Here is a 19,766-nt window from a genome sequence, read left to right on the forward strand (position 1 = left end):
GCTATTTTTACATCTTTTCAAAATCTGGAGACTTTGAAACGATGTAAAAATGACGATCGTGCTGGTTTGAACAACAAAGCTGCTGGCCATACCAAAACATGCGCTTTGAGTTTGATGAAAATTTAAAATATATCTTCTCCAAAATTAATTGTATTTTGCAACCTATTTTTGGCTTCATCTAAATCCTGCCTGCCAGCAAATCAGTACGTTTTAGATTGATTCATAGACGTTGCGGCAATGTAAACCAAGGATCTATTTGCTGAGGTTCCGTCGTGTGTGAAGTTAAGCTTCCGGATTAACTATAAAATAGAAATAGACCGTATCGGAATAGCCAGCAAGATATTTGCTTTATCTAGCCTAAGCTACTTGTGCTTTTGCGTAAACAAACGTCTAAACATCAATGTCAAAACTAAACAATAAATATAGCTACTAACACCTGTGTCCGTTGAAAGCCAACACCAGCCTATGTATCTTTTTTTCTTTCTTCCACTTCGAATATTTACTCGTAAAAAATTCTAATTTTGTTACCTTGCAAAGATTATTCCGGTGTCTTTCGTGACCTCAAGCATAGCCTAAACGAGGGATCAAAACAAATTTGAGTTAATGCGAATACAACAAAACAGTCAGTCACATATTTGCTACAGTAGACAGGGCCGCTGAGAATAACTTGGGCCCAGTACGAATGAAAACCAGGCCGCCCTCTAAAAACTTAAAGAATTTGCGGTGTTTCACTCCTCCTCAAACTGGTTTGGTTTTAAATCTTTATCCTCGGACTGACAAAGCCTTGATAGGTTATTCCTGGTAGTTTCGCATACTTGTAGAGGCTCATGACGCAGGGCCGGTTACCGAGATAGGCAGAGTGAAGTTTTCCGATTGTTGAAGTGTTGTTTCCGGGGAATTATTCCATTCACTAGGTGCCGCAAAATGGAGAGCAGTCCTGAAAAAGCGTTGATTTTGAGCCGGGCGCGTAACCACTGAGCTAACGGGGCGGACAAACTCCAACAAAAATTTCGCCCTGGTTCAAGAGTATAGGCTACCCCTATTCATCAACGCTACTGAACGCAAATACTCAAAAACAAATTTTATTTCAACAAAATAGTTGCCATTAATATACTGCACCTGGTAAAACACGACCTATTTAAACACACTGCAAGCGAAGACCCAGTAGGTTGTGAGACCACATCTTGGCCACACTCTCAAAACGAGGATTAATGTTCACGGCCTCTTGCAATCAAAACTGATTAATAATGATGAAACAAGCTTTTGTCGGGCTGAAGACCACATACGGGATTCGCAACAAATGGTATTTTTACAAGAGGACTATCACACCAAAATACAACACTTTTGTAGAACAGACTCGTTTGCATACCAGATGTTTGTCCACATGGGGCGCTGTTTTAACACCAAGTGTCGGCAACTCAAATAAAATTTTGTGGAAAAATGTGCACAATTCTAGTGTTTCCAAGACGAAAATAATTCAAGTTTTGTAAGAGCTTTATAGCTTTCTAAACACCTAAGGGATTTTTCATGATCATGACAAAAGGACACTGAAAGCTGAAGCCTTTTGCTGATCACGGAAGGGCATTTTAATAATTTTAACACATCCATAATGTAAAAATATTTTATGATCGAAAATTTTCATGGTCGTGTATGTTTTATAGAAGACATTACGACATCACAAAATCATAAATCACAAAATCATAATGAAATCCCTGATGATACTAAGCCAGAAAATATGTCATTAAACCAATTGATGTAGGCTAACTTGCCGGTTAAGAACATGCTATCACTTTAACAGAGTAGCTTACTTTATAAAAAAGATTTCAACAAGGGGTAAATTTCAACTATCAAGAGAAATTTTTGTTTAGTGAAACAGGACGAATAAACTGCATGATAAATGCCGAACTCTGTTCAGAAAATATCTTGCAAGATAATATCTATCTTAAAAAGTCGCAAGGGCCTTAGGAGGAAATGAAAGAAAAAAGACAACGAAAGAAAATTTGTATAACTTATGTCACAAAGCAAGCATCTGTCCAAGCAGAACGTCATATCTTTCGTCCTTAGAAATAATGCTCTGAAGTCTTAACAGCCACAGTATTTCCAATACAACAAAATCAAGACTATCTGTAGTTATGTTGAAGTTACGCCGAGGTACAAAAAAATGAAATAAAGAAGTACAGCAAGTAGTACGATGAACAGTTATTGCATGTTAAACCAAACAATTGCGCAACAAAGCACAAATATCAGACAGAGTACGAAGCTGGAGTGAGCATTCCTGGAGACATATCGTGATGACCAACAACTGCAGACGTTGAATCAATGTAAAAATGACAGATTTTGCTGTCAGGGGACTGTTTTCTTGTACTGTACATGTGGATTGTGGATTCAGGGTACATGGACTCTTCCAGCATCACTGGGCTCAAAATACATGGACTCTTCCAACATCACTGGATTAAGCACTCTGATATGTAAAAACATATATATTAACACTAAACGTTGTTAAAAACCGGACGTGACTACAATAACGTATAATGTAAGAACAGGTCAAACACTGCAAAAATGGAAAATGCAGTAGACTATTAAAAAGAGTAAGAGATAGAATGTAGTTCGTTGCAGGGCTGTGGAGTCGGAGGGATTTTGACGTGTCCGGAGTCGGCCAGTTATAAACCGAGGAGTCGGAGTCGTATATTTTTTGCCCGATTCCACAGCCCTGGTACTTTTCTTAATGTGAACAAGTTAACAACATAGAAACTTTTTAAAACTATGTTTTCTGTTTTTGAGAATCTAGTGGTAGAGAATCAAACACAATGGATATTTCAATTTTCCAGTGATACACAATAATACACATTCAAGATAAAGATTTATTCTTTTTTAATGCCTACACAGAATTAAAAAAAACATACCTCCTTTGAAAATTGTGTTTTCTGAAAACTAATCATCTGAAAGCGATTCGTGAAAAGCTTAGAAAAGCAATGAAGCAAAATATCAAGAGAATTATGTAATTCTGCTTTTTCCGCATCTCGCTTCAACAAAAGTCTTTACGGCGACACCACCCCAGAAAGCAAAATCCGTCATTTTTACATTGATTCAACTTCTGCAGACGTTGAATCGATGTAAAAATGACGAAATTTAGTGCCTGGAAAAGTAATTTTTGTTGTGACCGTAATTTTCTGTCGAATAATTTGGATAGGTGACGGCTTCATTATTAATGAAATCGTTGCAGTCGAACTGCAGAAGTGGACGAAAACCAGGTCACCACCCGCCATTGAACTTGCTGCAAATCGCCAACATTAATTCGTGAAAACAGATCAAAGTCTCGAACTGAAAGGCAGCCGCCAGACTGGCTTGGACGGAAGGACTTATGGCATCTCTTGGCGACATTGGGTCACAAAACTAGAGATAATTTTTACATTGTTCCGACATAAACAAACGTAAAGTTGACAATTATCCTGTAACAGCAATAATTTCAGCAGATAAATGCACGGTATGTGAGGGCCTATTACTATACGAATTATGGATATCGCCAAATAATGTCAATTTCAAAGATATCCAACCATCCTTTTCTTTTAATCTGATTCAACTCCATCCATAACTCCATAATGAAATCACAATGAAATCAGAGATCTGTTATTTATTTAAGATCACTCCACGTCGCCGATACGGTACACGCACGCAGTGGAGACACTTCTCTAGCCGCAGAAGAAAACAAAAAACAGGAAGAATTGTTGTCACGATAAACACAGCTGGCTGGTGGCATTACTTGACCAAACGCGGCTTTGTAACCAATGTGTTCGGTCGCATACCAAACACGGTTTACACATCCTTACCTCAAAACAGAAAATTTGAAATCAAACTGTAAAGCAACAGCTTTATAAATTGCGTCACCGCGAAGACCGGAGCACATTAATTCGATTCATGAGAAATGTTTCATTGCTGATAAGGCACGCAACACCAGTACGTGTGAACTCATGACGACCACACAAGAAGTATGGATTTTTGACGTAAGCTTGTCAACTTATTCGCTATTCGTAATTACAAGTTTAACAGCGTTATGGTGTGAAGAGACTTATTCGGATGTCAAGATAAGACGACAACAGGTTTTATGTCGCTTCACGATCACATTTTAAGACTAATGATGATCGCAGCAATGACTAATACGTAACTTCAACAAATAAACACAGTATGTGAAAAGGGCTGGTCTTGACCATTTAAATACAAAGCCGAAACTTTAAGCACCTGTCCAACAAAATTACCATCGAAATAAAAGCAGTGCATTTGTAGCGTAGGAAAAGTTATCGAAGTTTGCGAAAACTCGAAACCAAAACTTGACAAAATGTCACTTTTCAAGTTTGCAAAATGTTGACCCCTGTACTTGTCACAAGTGACCTCAGCGTTGTGGTGACCCGTGAGGCGCGACAATAGCATGGGGCGGCCGCTCCAGGTGACTACCAGGTCTCAAACAATGGGGACAAGCACGTTGGGAATTGGAGATATGTGGCTAATCGATTTAAAGTGCATGATGGCATCAGTGAAGAATAACGATATTGTCCGTCGCAAGATGGTTTTCTGATGTTGCGTTGAAGTAACGGAGAATTTTAGTCCGTGGAATTGAAATTTCACGAAAAGTTTAATGCTGACTGTTGAAAAGTCGTTTTCAACGAAGAAATTCCCACAGAACTAACTGCCCGATTCGTTAACGGAATCGTGAAGAAAAATGCTGCACTGAAACAAGAGAAAAAAACATCGTTCGCTTTGATCATCTAGAATCGCGCTGGTTCTGCAAAGTTCAACTGGGAATTCACAAACGAATTTGGCTAGAAACGACCTCTACGTTTTTAATATGACGTAATGCTTGTAGTATGTAGTACCTTTAAACACAAAAAAATAAGCTGGACGGAAGGATTTATCATTATTTTAACTTTTTGAACACCTGGTTAACATTTTTGGCCACCAGAGAGCTTCATTGAGAAATTTTCCAAGCAGCTAAATCTGTCCTTTCTCAATTGATTGAACGTCTGTAGACGTCGAATTAATGTATGGCAAAAAAGACGGATTTTACTAGCTGGGTTTTTGGCTGAGTGTAGATGACTATATCAGCACTGATAAAATTGACAGGTTTATATCACGTTACTCAATAGAAACAGTTTCACATCTCCAAAAACTAATTGACTAATTTTGCGTGCTTTAGATAGTAAAAAGTCACATGTTTGGGACGCCAGGTGATTAACAAGATTGATGGCATCTTGACGACTGAGTAGTAGAATTTTGACCGCGGTGCTCAGGTGATGTGACCGCATCTCGATGTGTGGGTCGCTGTATATTAAACAAGAGCGCAATTCACCAGGGGACGTTTTCACAAGCGAAGTGTAATCAATCTGAATTGCAATGTAAGCAATGCAACCGACACTTGAATGGCTATTCCAGACAGCAAAATCAGTCATTTTTACACTGATTCAACGTATGCAGACGGTGAATCAATGTAAAAATGACGGATTTTGCCGTATGGCCAGTTCGGGGGCAGCCCATCAGACGCGTATGACTGGTTCAAATTCACCGATTTTTAAGATCGATTCAACGTTTGTTGACGTTTCTACACAAAACATGTCAAAGTTAGACAAATCGGTGAAAGGTAAGCACAATGAGATTGGTAACCCAAGACCCTGTGTAGAAGCTGTGGAGTGATAGGCAGGCATTGACAGATGGATAGACGACCGAGTGAACACCTTACTAATATGAGAACACGAGGTTGATTCCTGTGGTCAACAGGTATCTCGTTCGGTAATTAGGCTACGTATAGATAACAAACATACGCCACTGTCGTTAACCTAAAAGTTGGCAACGTTGGTTAAACATCATAGTTGCAGAATGTATATTTCTGATAAAGATTGGAGTAGCGATTTCAAGATGGCGGACCGCAAAGGCATCTCGATGCCACGTTGGTGAAAATACATTTCTTTTTCTGATACGAACCAGGCTAATCTGGTGTAAGCCTGTAGGCACTATTGCATTTTCTGTGATAAGCAGTGTAAAACCCACATAATATGTTTGAGAAAAGTTAGTTTGATAGTGGCACTCATTGTTTCATGATATTCATTGGAGCAACATCTCAGAGTTGAAAGTCAAACAATGTTTTGCGGATAAGATGCAGACTCAAGTTTGAAAAAAAATGTGGTTAGATTCGAGCCGAAATCCGTCAATTTTCCGCTTTCTCAATCTCCGCCAGTTTTTGCCAATTTCATTAAGATTTTCGCCTTTAGGCTTCAAATAAAAAGTATGCTTCAAAAAATGATTTTTTGATTCGGATTTAAAACATAGGGTGCTGCAGTGGCGGCTCGTCCTGCAGTCTTGCAGCCTACCCTCATAAAATTGGTGATTGTAAACGTAATGTAAAGCAATTATGCAGCCTATCCTTTAAAAATAGCCACGAGCCAACACTGCGGTGCTGGGAGACATACAATGCAGAACAGACCATACTTTGCTTCTGTCGTGTTTAACGCCTGAGAACATGTTTTTTAGGATGGACGTGACGTTATACAAATGCATCAAACTATAATTTATAACATCTTCATGTATGGTCTTGTTATGTCATCAGGAAAAACAAGTCAAGGGTCAGCAATTCAATAGTTAACTGAAGCACCAATTGGCCTTGCAACCACTGATATGTTTCACCAAAAGTTTTAAGAAAGTAGACAATAGCGTGCTAGCCGCCAAGCCAGGACCACGCAGAGAGATAAACAAAGAACTTCACGGTCAATCCCAGTGGTTACTCCTTGAAAAGCTATTTCAATTACGAAGTACACGATTCACTTGGGAGATGATCTTATTGACAAGATTATAACCCTTGAAAGTATTTCACCTCCGTTTAATAGAATTTTGCTGCCGTGATTTATCCTGTTAGTGCAGTGAAAGGCTTCCTTGCGAAGCTCAAAAAATCCGGCGGCAAAAACTGAGAGCCTCGTCAAAGTAGTTAATCATACCCCAGACAGCAAACCAACCGTGTTTTTACATTGATTCATCGTCTGCAAACGTTGAATCAATGTAAAAGACTTGATTTGCTGTCTGGGACAATACAACATACAACAATGGGAGAAAAAACATCTGGTTCTCATGGTTTAGAAAGCAGTTAAAAACTTCCGCTAGTATTAACCGCCCAGTTAGGAACTCACAGCAAGTCAGTCCAATTTTTATTCGCAACATCCACAGACGTTGAATCAATATGAAAAGGTCCACTTTGCCAGCCGGATGATGACATTCGTGTAACAAACTTGCAAATTGCAATCGATAATCCGTATTTAAACGTTGAATCAATGGAAACCAGCGGTCACCTTCGAAATCGTTCGGTCAATGACGCTTTAAATATTTCAATCCCAAGCGATTGATCATCGCATTGTTGAGATTCCCGCACAGTGGGATCGGTTTGGATCTGTCAGGTTTTTCATTGAAATGCTCGGTGGCATCAATTTCAAAGTCCCACACACGCTGAAGTTGTTAAACGGTCTGTTCTTTTCAGTCAATAAATGTTATTATCATTATCACGGTGTTATTGAGGTTTTGTGATTTAATAAAAAACCGCGGCCAATTTTAGCACAGAGCCAAAAACAATTATAAATCAGATTAAAGCTTTAAATACTTGAAAATAATATCGAGTTCAAATCAGGATATCAGGTTTGAACGTTACAGACTGTCGTCACTTGATATAGCTGCATTATAAATGGGTGATTAATGCTTCTTTCTTTTTTAAAGCCAATCCAAAGACTTTTCCAAGAGGAAACACAATCGCTTTCCTATTAAAACATCGCTTTTCACTGTTTTTAAAGTTTCCTCAAAGTTTTAATTTTTTAAACGAATCGACTTTTAGTGACAGCATACGATGTTGCGACGGCAATTTGTATTCATAGTTGGTCATTCTCTCTCTCATGTCGTCGCATTAAGTATCAGGGCATTCGTCATTCAGTCATTGTTTGGTATCTTCATCCATGGAGATCACGTCCTTTGCCCCATGAGGTAGTTTGTACACTCGTACAGCCCAGACAGCAAAATCTGTCATTTTTGCATGGATTCAACGTCTGCAGACGTTGCATTCTATGTTAAAATGACAGATTTTGCTGTCTGGGAGAGGACATACCATGATGATATGACTTGTCATTTGCGGCTAGCCGCTAACAGGAAGCACTCTACCAAACAGCATTTGAGCAGCAAAGCGCCGACATAGGTAAATAATCGATTGAGTCTACCATTGTCGAGTCAGTTGAGTTGAAATAGTGTTCAAAACCGCTCAGGGCTTTTAAAAAACCAACTATTGAAATATAGACCATGGAATAGACACAGACCATTTAGGCTGCAGTGAGGGACCACATGTATGCTCAAAGTGTTTGCTAATCATTTTAAAAACATGAGTAACGAAAGTGTCTGATGGTGAGAATTATTAGCTTAACCGAACGCTTTCTTTCGGCAGTTGTGCGAACTGAAACGTTGAACGGCATCTTCTAACACGTTGGCGTCATCTAGCGGGTGATTTTTTTTTTTTGAAACGACAAATATGTGTAAAGTTAAGATTAAGGGTGTGCTTGGCAGAAGGTATTGCTACTACACCTGCAAGTTAACCCACCAGCAGGACCGGCAGTACAAAACATCTTTGTTTGTTATACAGTATGTGGTGGCACGAAGTGGTAGCGAAACAGTGAAATAAAAAACCACTCAGGCAACAAACGCGTAAATACCAAACTTGGAAAACATGGCTGTGCATTGTGCAATTATGAAACCGTTGTTGAACGAATGGATGAAAACAGTTTGACAAAGCGAGTTTGGAATAAGGTGGTGACAGGAAAAGTCAGAAAAGGAAGACCAAAGAAAACATGGTACGACATTGTGACAGATGACTTTACAAAAAGAATTTTGAAAGTTAAAGATGACAACGGTGGAGAGAAATGGAGTCACTGCAGACAACTGGTCGCCCCTGCTGTTTCAGAATGAAGACCAGGCGTCTTTGAAGTGAAATGGAGAAAGAGAGGCTGTCTTACTTGAATGTGTCTCGGATTCGCCTTCTTGTATTCTCTGTGACGTCACTTCTTCTATTTGGTGAATCTGAAATTGTAGACAAGTGAGATAACAAAAATAATTAAGCGAATAAACGGTTAGGGCCAGCGCATATTATACATTACAATAGCATATATACATTACGTAGGCCGTGAAAGTAATTGAGCAATTCTCAAAAGTTTGTCTTTGACAAATTCATGTCAAAAAATCCATAAAGTAGCTTGATACAAATAGATCAATTAAATCTTTACCTGAATGTAATCTTTTATTCTTTCTGCCCGTTTGAGAGCGCTTTGGATCAAACTCTGAAGCAGTTTCTTCCTCAATGGATCCTCCTCATCTACAGAATAAAAACGTGACGATGTAAGATTTTATTGGAAACAACTTCAACGGGCATCGTATGCTCAGTCGTCAGATAAATTCTTGTCTTGCCTGGAGAGGTTGAATTAACGTGGAAAGAACTGATTCGCCGGCTAGGTAACGATTAGTTTTATGATTGTGCCAGCGGCACGCATGTAATAACTGAAAGCAGTTGATTTTATTTTGCTGACATGAGCACTAATTAGTCACTGGAAACCAGTGTTGCTTATGGAAGTAATTAAAATAAAAATGCTATATTCTGCTTTTATAGTATTTCAAAGTGCCATCCCTGACAACAAAAACTATCATTTTTACATTGATTCAACGTCTGCAGACGGTGAAAACAAAGATTTTGCTGTCTGGAATAGGATTGACCACCAAACGGAATCCACTTACCAGAAAGCGTTGGCATGAGTTCGCTCAATCCCTTTTCATAGAAATCCAATGATTCTTCATAACTTTCCGTTGCTTCCTGAAAATAACCGCAATGGAAACTATGGAGTAAGAATGATGGTCTCAAAGAGTGTACAACTCAAGAAACAGACACTAGTGACAATAAAAAAAAACTTACATGCAATGCCTAATAAGGTGTTTTACCGAAACAAGCATCAAGTACAAACGTATTCAAATAGAATTTTAAAATTGTTTGTAAACATGTCAGTTCATCAAATCAACAATTGGAATTGCCGATCAGCGAATTGCTGTTGATTCACAATAGAAGAAAATATTCCGCAAAATAAATTTCTTAATCGGTGAGTGTTATGTTGAATCAATGTAAAAAGAACGGATCTGCTAATTGAAAAATCGTTAACCTTGGCGCGAGCGGTCATGAGCAAGTGTAATCCGTTTAATATCTTCGGCTTGTCTTCTGACAATTCAACTGAAACACACAAAACAAGTTAAGCTGCAAAGGGTCGCCGTATTTTCCTCAAGCATTGACGAAGAATCATTGAATAACGCACCATACATTCACCACATTCAATCACAACCCAGGCAGAAAATACCCAGACTTCTGCAGTCTGCAGACGTTGAATCAATGTAAAAAACGACTGATTTACTATTTGGGAACAAGCTCAGTGGACGAACAGCTACGGTTCTAGCCACTGAATGTGTTGGGGCTGAGTTCGGCTCCAGGCCTAGCCATGGCAAAATGCTTGCAAAAATAGCACCAGTTGTATGTTTCCTTCTTACCATTAGTAATAACTGTGTAGTGTGTAGCTTCAGCAATGAGCGCACAAAGTTGTAAATTCAGAAACGAACGGCCAATCAACGTTACAGCGACGATAAATAGAATAGATGATAGCGATATTGTCACAAGCTGTACCTAGTTGTTGCAACAAGGACACCTCAAGTTTGTTGGTCAAGGTCGGCTTCATTGAATGCTTGAGCTTCTCAGCACGTGCGCAGTATTCTTTGACCTGCAAGTTGTCAAAAGATAAAATGTGAAACTCTTTACAGACTAATTTTTGACGCGAACTGTGACGTTTTCTTCCCTCAGTCCATCGCTTGCAACCTCTTGTGGTAGCCAGCTCGCAGCTACTGAGGTAATGAACACGCCAATAAACTTTACGTTATTGCGTAGGGCCCCTCAAAGCGCACCTGTCAGTGTGGAAGCTTTTTTTACTATTTTGGGCGAACAAGTTTCATTGTTTGTACCACCTGGTGAAGCTGGCTAAAAATAATGACTTGCATAGTTGTAAAATATTTCATGACTTGATCATAGGTTATTCTTTACGGTGCGCTACAACGCATATTTTATTTTACAATTTCTCAACATCCTACTTATACGTATACGTATCGCACCTTTTGTCTCATTGCTTGTTTTTTCCTCAAATCTTTTTCATCTGAAAAAAAATAAAAATTCTGATGTGAAGGTTATTCATATGGTGCAGTAACTGGTTATGCGTTCTTAAAAATATTGGAACTCCGTCAGTCTGGCCTTCAATCAATTTCCAATCTCAAATGAAATCTTTCAGGTGAAGCTACCTAAACAACAGACATACGGTAGTGATCCGAGCCACTCTACTACAGTAGTTTGTAACATCCAAACACATTCTTTTACTTTTTGGAAATCAAAAAGTTTAAAATGAATTGTAAACTAACTCATCCAACACGAAATCTATTTATGAGGAAGTAACACATTTTTACATCCATTCATGGTCTCAAAAATGTAAAAGTATGAACACCGCTTTCTAAAGCTATATTGCAACATTAGGCATACATTGAATCACAACTACAAAAGCGTTTTCAAACGTGGGATCAAGTTTTGAGCAATGAAACTTACAATATATAGCTGGTACAAAATACTCGATCGCCTTGGCGTAACACTTGGCAGCGCTGGCAACGTTACCTTTCTTGTCTTCAGCTATGGCTTCGGTTAGTATGACGGTCTGAGGAGAACAACTTTGTTGAAACAAATCGTACACAGTGTCTCACAACTGATACAAAGCCACAACAAAACATGCTGCGATTATAAATCAACTTAATCCTACATCATGCTTCCATATACGCTGGTTTGATTCTATGCGATAATCACAAAAGCATAGTGGTTTCGGTTAGTTCATTTATTTCTAGGTTGATTTAGGAAATATAGGTTGATTTTCCAGCATAAGTCTATTAAAATGAAAAAAAAGAACTTATTCGGTTTGTAAAATTCGTGTTTTTACATTGATTCAACATTTCAGACGTAGCAGACGTACAAATCAATGTAAAAAAGTCGAAGTTTCCTTTTCATTTTTTTCTTATTCAACTCACGGCCTTTTCAAGACATTTTTCAGACGGCATATGCTCAAGGTCAACAAATGAATCCGTGAAGAAATCATCGAATGTGATTCGTTTCTCTGGATCTCTCTGCAGCAAACCCGTCAGCAAGTGACGACATTCTTTGGACACTCCTGGTGTTAATGGTATCTGCATGCACGGAACAATATTGTCAGTTGTATGATCACTAACAGTCTTGCTAAATATTGTATATATGACCACTGGCGCCGACTTACGGGGTTACGGGGTGGCCACGCCACCCCATAACCGCTATGGTGGGGTGGCAGCCACCCCGTTTAGGTTACATTACTTACTGCAAATAAATGTAATTTGAACGGAAGTTTAAATCTTTTTTTGATCATTGGTTTTCGCTTCAAGTCAACGTGAAGTAAGAGGTGAACCAATACAGTATTGCGAACAAAATGATTGTTTTGTCACAAGCATGATACTAGCGAAACATCAAGCAAGCTACGTGAAGATTACGCAACACGTGGCTACAAGTTTTTTCCTTGTTGTTGCGATCGTTTTATTTGTTACTTGTCATAAGTCATTGTTACGTTAGGTTTACAATGGGATTTATTAATCAATAAAATACGATCTTTCCATTGCCTCTCTCAAAAATCTTTTTTGAAAATTTTTAAACTGCTCATAACATCGCTATAAATCATGACAGCTATAAAATACTTGGAAATAAACTTTTCTGGATGATTAATAGCTCCACTCCCTAAATGAATATCTATTTTCAAATTTCATTAAAAAAATGCAATTTTCGAAACTTTTTGAGTTTTATTTAAAAAGTGCACTTAGTTTGAGCTTGATAAAGTAGCAGTTTTAACGTTCTGCAAATTTACACGTTTACATGATTCTATTCTCAAGATTTTGCATTTTGAATTATTTTTCGATTTCAATGGAGTGTACTGTCATCTACTTCATGCTTTAATTTATACTTTGTTATCTACTTCATGCAATAATATTGCGTGTCAATGCGTGACAAACTGTGAGGCGGGAATTTATTGGTCTGACATACTGTAGGAGTTGCTTGTTACATCATAGAAAATAAAGAAGACATAAACCCAACGCTTCTGCGTCTGGAATTGCAACAGCTGGAAAGTTTTCAACAGCAAACAGATTTTTGTTTTAACTATGTCGCAACTGCTTGATCTATTTGCAAGCAATGAAACAATTTCATTAATGCTTCCAAACGTGGTCTGCGTTGTGAAAATATACTTATCGTTGCCTTCCACCACCTGAGAGGCGGAGTGATCATTTAGTGCACTCAGGCACATAAAAACCTACTTGCGATCTACCATGACGCAACAGCGATTGAACCACGTCCTAATTTTAAATGTTTATCAAGCTGAAGCTTCACGGTTACAACTTGACCAGTTGATTAGCAGTTGGATTGACAGAGCTGCTGTTCGCAAAAATACTTTTGCCAAATGTTAAGTGTCAGACCAGCAACGTAACAATAAAATTCACGACATACCTCCTGTGCTTTGTTTTAAAGTTGCTTTGTAAATTGTCGAGCTACAAATCAGGTGTGAAAAGACAATTGCATCTACGAAACACGCTTAGTAAAAATCAAACAAAAACATGCAGTTTGATAGTTTTTAGGTTGCCATATTGTGCTACCGCCACCCCGTGCAAAAATAAAAGTTGGCGCCTATGTATATGACGTTTACAATTACAAATATCTCACATCTAAAATCCACAACATAATTTTAATTTGTCACTCAATTTTATAGCGGCAGTTTAGATAGTATTTTCTACTGAAGTGATTGGTTGTGACAATATTTTTTTACAGATCATCTTTTACAAGAAATGTAGGTTGTCTCAGTCCATTCATTTCTACCTATTATAGTTTTGCATATCAGACTTTACTCTATATCACATTTAAGTGCAGAGCATGGCAGGAAATCACCTCAATCGGCCGCTGGCTTTTGATTTTTGCCTCGAGCTGATCAAATGATGAAGACGCAAATGGAGCAAAGCCAAATAAGGATTCGAACAAGATCACTCCAACAGACCAAAGATCAACCTGGGACCGTACGGGTTTATTTCGAATAAGCAAACAATAATTTGTAATATGTATTCGTACGATTTGAAAGCTCAAGGTCATGCTGGACAGTCTTCAAAAATCGAGCATCTTGTTCAAGACAAAGGAACGGAGCCAGAAAATGAACAGCTACCATGTCATATCGAGTATGTGCAATGGGTTACCAGTGTTGCACTTCAAAAAATAACATTGACTAGCAATTGAAGACTTTGTTCAGTAAAACCTGCTTTGGTTAGGATTGTCTGCTTCGTAGGCTGGCAGCAAACTTGACTCGCAAACTAACTTTTATTGTTGATTTCAAATCGATAGCTATTTTATTTCTCAATTTAGAAACATGTTCATAAAACCTTTCACAATATCATGTCGAAAAACGACGAGAAACGTAATATTGAAATTGTAAACACTTTTATAGAAATAGGAAGTAACCTTCGCGTCATAGTAATGCTTTAAAACCATTTCTGGAGCCATGTAAAGAGGAGAACCTCTGATTGAAAAATCTTGATTTTTCTCCAAGTATTGAGCAAATCCAAAATCTGCAACAACAAAAAATTGACATGAGATACAAAAAAGTTATAGTAGCCTATAGTTACAATACACAATTGCCAACAATATAGTTGCAATAGGAAATCAGCAAATTAAGACTGCAACGGGCGTCAGGTCAGCTGCTCTCTGATGATAAAACAATAAATTAAGTGAACAGAAAAACAAGAAATTCTTCATATCCACCTTCTAGTCCACCATTCAGTTGCAAACCCAACTCCAAGCACATAACCACATATGAAGGCTAAAATTAGTTCCTGCTTAACTTTTTTTGCATAGGTTTAATGTTAACCCTTAGTTATATTTTCAAACCAAAACACAACCGTCTAATTGAAAATTCCAATTAGATTCACAATATGCACCAACAGCACCATCATCACCTGAAGAGAAGCGTACCTGCAATCTTTAGTATAGGATACTGGGTTGATGTAAGAAGGATATTTTGCGGCTTAAGGTCCATATGGGATATATTGTGCTCATGAAGAAGAAGTAATGCCGAGGCTGTAAGCAAACTTTGATTTTAAAACTAGCCATTGCATATCAAAATCTCAAAAAAAACATGACCGCAATTTGGTAGAACTAAACTTTATTTCAGAAATCACAAAGTTTTGCACAACATTTTGTAAGTTTGAATTTAAGGAACTCTGGACAGATTCCAAGTTCGATGCAAGATTCGAAAAAACGAACATCTAGACGTAACTTTGTGACCTTTCTTCCAGCGTTTTCAAAATTTCTAAATTTTTCAAAATTTCTTGTTATCGATTGTCTGTCTATGGTTTTTAAAAAGTACCTCTCTACCAAAGCTATACTATTCTATCTGTAACAAGAGAGGATTATCGGTCAAGGATCTCAGAAATTTTGAAAATGCTGGAAGAAAGGTCACAAAGTTACGTCTAGATGTTCGTTTTTTCGAATCTTGCATCCAGGGCTGCGATTATTTCTTTCTTGTCGAACGACCAAAAATTCTGCGTTTGTTTGTCGAATAGTAATATGACGTCATAAGAGTCAGATTATAAGCGTTTGGCCGCGAATTACCGCACAAGTTGTGTGGCATCAGAGTCACTTAAATTTTTAATCGCACGCTGGTTGAGTGATTGCAAAGGAGTATCAAGCGCTAAGTTATGTACCTACCGAATATGTATAATGTATATTATTTGTTTTGCTCCATGAAAAGAACTGTTGTAAACGCGAAACTGAGGATCGCAAAAGAAAAAATCCCTTAGGCTATACCCCTAGCGTAACCTACTGTGAGAATTTTTCCTTTGGCATCTCTTTAGTCTCGCTTAGTACGTAGCCTAAATGGTTAGGCACGTACCCGCACGCAAACACAGTTATGAGCGAAATATGCAAGTTACCAAGAAATACAGCGAAAACATAGCGAAAAATGAACTGCTGATAAAAGAAAACGGAACAATACTACGATAATACGAAACAACAGCGTAATGTTACAGCGTTTAAGGTGTGCCGAGATGGCAAACAAGCCCCTTCGTACAACATTGCAACTTCAGACCGAAACCCAGATCTTTCGATTGTTGGTGGTACTTCAACATGAGAGGTCGTTTCAACTTCCTGATGAGCTTGAACATCTAGTGAAGCCGTGCTATCGCCAGGACCTGACCTTGTATTTGCAGATGGTAGCTCACCGACCGAACTGTTTGTGCAAACTCAGAAACGTCATCACTGTCTCGTCGAGAAAAGAATGTAGGCTATCGATGCGTTGTTCCTTATGCACTTGAACGGGTTTATCTATAAAATTTTATTGTTGAAAAGTGAAAACGTAGTAGGCGCATTTTACTAAGCATGCTTTTGCTTACCACTATTAAATTAAACATGTTCAAAATTGAGAATGCTTTGCGACGTTAGGCTACTAAACGCTATTAGCCAGAAGTTTACCTGAATGATAAGTTCCAAAGTGACGTGACAATGCTTCTCTCGATAGCTCCTTCGAACAGATCCCATGCTTCACTCGCTGTTTGCTGAACCTTAACCGCTTCTCGGTAAGATCGACCGAAGCTTTTGCTATCCGTGTTGTCGGAGGATTGTTTCGTTTTTTAGTCATTATAGGATACTGACTAACTGAAGACTATCCTATCTGTAGTTGGGCAAAGCTATGCTGTTCTTACAACTTGCCTATTACCTTGCCTTGTCCACTCCCAGTGACTACCTACTATTCTTCTAGAAGCGAACTTTTATGTATAGCGACCTTTCTTATCTGTGATTCTGAACATCTGGTCGGAAACTAGGCTATTTTCTTGATGTAAAAAACTTGCGTAATAAGTAGGCTTTATTGTGTTCTTTTATTGTGTGCTTCTGCGATTATTTTCTCCTGTATCAATCACCTGCTTTAAGTTATATATATAACAGAAAGGAAATCTTAAATTTGTTTTCGTCATCATGCACTGGCTACATAAATCCATCATTGTTAAATCTTTCAAAGGATGGCATCTCGCCTGGTGCGAAACAAATTTCCTGCAGATGTCCAGACTTTCCAGCCAGCAAACTTGTTTATACATGTCATGCATTGTGATTCAACGTCTGCAGACGTTGAATCAATGTAAAAACGACAGGTTTTGCTAGCTGGGTTGTGTGCTTTTGTGAATGTGGAGCATCATTACGTAACCACAGAAACTCTTTTAGTGGAAGGAAGTCGAGTTGCAACCGTGTTTATCTGTCTACTATTCTTTATTCTAATTGCAAAACATTTCTGCAATCTTGGAACAACAAGTGCATAAGTCAGACATAAATACAAACTTGCAAACACGTTGACAACTAAAAGTAGCCTACTTCGGTTATTTTATCTATAAAAGAAACCAGTTGTGTCGAATAGCACGAAACGTGTGTGGCGAAATGTTTGATGGCAGGCGTAGAACTTCGATCAAAGCATTTTCCCGCAGTGTTTAAAATGTTCTGGAAGAGAACTCCTTTCCATAAAAATAGCGGCTTTTTCATCTGTATTTCTGAACATCTGGTCGGAAACTAGGCTGTTTTCTACATGTGAAAAACTTTCAAAGCAAGTATCCAACAGTCATTTTACCAGAGCAATATTGTTAATTGGCTCAAACGGCGAAATACAAACTGGCAATCTGGCATAGACGTTAACAACTCCACGTAGCCTAGGTTATTTCATCTATAAAAGAAACCTGTTGTGTCGAATAGCACGAAACGTGTGTTGCGAAATGTTTGATGCCAGGCGTTGGAACTTCGATCAAAGCATTCTCCCGCAGTCTTCAAAATGGCGGCGCTGACGCCTTGGGAGTTTCTCGTGTGAAGCGTCGCTTTTAGACCTTGCTTTGAAGTATTGAAGTACCTGGCGCAAGAAAGTTTACAAAGTCAGCACTTTTATGATTGCATCACGTGATGCCCCCCCCCCCCGATTGTTCCGCGACCTGACGACGTTTAGTCCTCTCTCAGTTTTTTCCTTTTTATTTTCCTTTTTTTTTTTTTTTTTTTTTTTTCCCGTAAGGCACGGCGTTTGTCGAATAGTGATGGCGCGTGTCGAGAGACCTCGTCACCGAAAAAGGCAAAAATCGCAGCCCTGCTTGCATCGAACTTGGAATCTGTCCAGAGTTCCTTAAATTCAAACCTCCAAATTTAAGCGTCTATAAACACTCGGATGACATTTTGTAAGTGTTTAAATGAAACAATGATACACATCAAATGAGGCTCATGCTATGGAATCTTCATGTGAAAAACAGAAAAAAGGTACCAATTTTTAAAAATTGTCACCTTATGCGACACCTATTCTTTTCCTGAAATGCGCAGTTGATACGCAGTCGACGAATGGCCATTCAACAACACTAGATAAGAAAAAAGTATGCAATCAAAATCTTTGCAGTGTAGTACCTATTTGCTGCAGAAACCTTCGTACCGTGAATTCAGGGATCGTTTTCCGTGCCTTGATGTACATCGAAAGGTCTCCACCACCACAGTACTCCATGATTAAAAATATATAACAGTTGTCCCACTAAAATAGAAATGTTTTACGTTGATAGGCCTATCTGTCAACCACTCACGATACATGGCCAAGTGGTGTGAGGTTTTGCATCGCTATGAAAAATACGTCTGTGCCTAAAAATACTTTATGGCATATTAAGAGCTGCTGTCTTGCAGCTGGTATGACCGTTCTCTGCTTCTAGCTGTCTATTTTTTACATCTTCAATTTGCAACAAACTGTATGTATCGCAATAAATTAGAAGCAAAATAAAAGTATCATCGCTCCAATATTTCTATAGCAGTGCTTTTGACAAAAAGTTAGATAGACAAAAGGTTTTCTCTTCAATATGTTCAAACATGTTTTAAAAACAATAAAAACATAATCTATTGGTGTTGCATAATCTTGATCTTACTTGAAAGTCAATGAGCTGCACTACATGGTCATGTTTGATTTGCTTTAAGATCTCAATCTCAACCAGGAGATTTTCAATTGATATGCGATTTAGACTTGATTTTAGAATGCATTTTATAGCAAAAGCTTCTTCTGTTTCATTGCCCTGCAAAAAGTACATGAAAATTAAAATTTAGTTGTTCGTGCTTCAATGTAGACATAAAATTTTAATCACAGAAAAAAAAGTAGTGGGTATAATATACTGCAAAGAAGCCCACAAACAACAATCTGATTTCTTCACGTTTGCCATTTCATAGTGGTAAAAAACTTAATGACAATAATAAAATGCACAGCAGCAAAGTAGAGGTGGCTCAAGCACAGTGATCAACCATTTTTCATAGAATGTGAAAGCAGAGCAACTCTATGTTTTCTTTCAGGTTGTCAGTGCATTGGAAAATTAACTAATTAAACATGATCTAATCACAACATGTCACCATTCTTCATAAGCATTTAGATTGTATGCACCTTTTTGTAAGCTTTATATACAGTTGCGTATGTACCACTGCCCAACTTTTCAGTCAACACAAAATCTTTCAGCTTTGGTGGTTTGAAAAGCTTTGGTTCATGCTTTGAAGATGATGCAGCAGTCATGGTTAAACAAAAGCATACTTACAATACTTTGCAATTCTA

At 38.2% G+C, this 19,766-nt stretch overlaps 2 protein-coding genes across 2 annotated transcripts in view; one reads left to right on the forward strand and one right to left on the reverse strand.

Moving 5' to 3' along the window:
- Nucleotides 1-19,766, forward strand: part of LOC145775157 (eukaryotic translation initiation factor 3 subunit J-A-like) — a 234,250-nt gene that overhangs the window by 57,293 nt on the left and 157,191 nt on the right. The window lies entirely within an intron of this gene.
- Nucleotides 1,067-19,759, reverse strand: LOC145775055 (serine/threonine-protein kinase ULK3-like). The gene is made up of 15 exons (XM_082586253.1): nt 19,602-19,759; nt 19,099-19,242; nt 18,596-18,716; nt 15,149-15,253; nt 14,639-14,745; nt 14,078-14,194; nt 12,151-12,306; nt 11,681-11,786; nt 11,200-11,240; nt 10,721-10,814; nt 10,209-10,276; nt 9,793-9,868; nt 9,288-9,376; nt 9,021-9,084; nt 1,067-2,461 (listed from the first exon to the last, which is right to left on the reverse strand). The coding sequence occupies exons 1-15, from the start codon at nt 19,725-19,727 to the stop codon at nt 2,445-2,447; spliced, it is 1,431 nt and encodes a 476-aa protein (XP_082442379.1). The 5' UTR covers nt 19,728-19,759; the 3' UTR covers nt 1,067-2,444.

The sequence above is a fragment of the Aplidium turbinatum genome, chromosome 8 (genome assembly GCF_918807975.1).
Source record: "Aplidium turbinatum chromosome 8, kaAplTurb1.1, whole genome shotgun sequence".
Taxonomy (NCBI): domain Eukaryota; kingdom Metazoa; phylum Chordata; class Ascidiacea; order Aplousobranchia; family Polyclinidae; genus Aplidium; species Aplidium turbinatum.

Coding starts and splice junctions, on each gene's coding strand:
- LOC145775055 (XM_082586253.1), bottom strand. CDS start 19,727: ATGACTGCTGCATCATCTTCAAAGCATGAACCAAAGCTTTTCAAACCA. Junction 9,869..10,208: donor TCATGACCGCTCGCGCCAAG/GTTAACGATTTT, acceptor GGTTATTTTCAG/GAAGCAACGGAAAGTTATGA. Junction 9,377..9,792: donor ACTCATGCCAACGCTTTCTG/GTAAGTGGATTC, acceptor TTTATTCTGTAG/ATGAGGAGGATCCATTGAGG.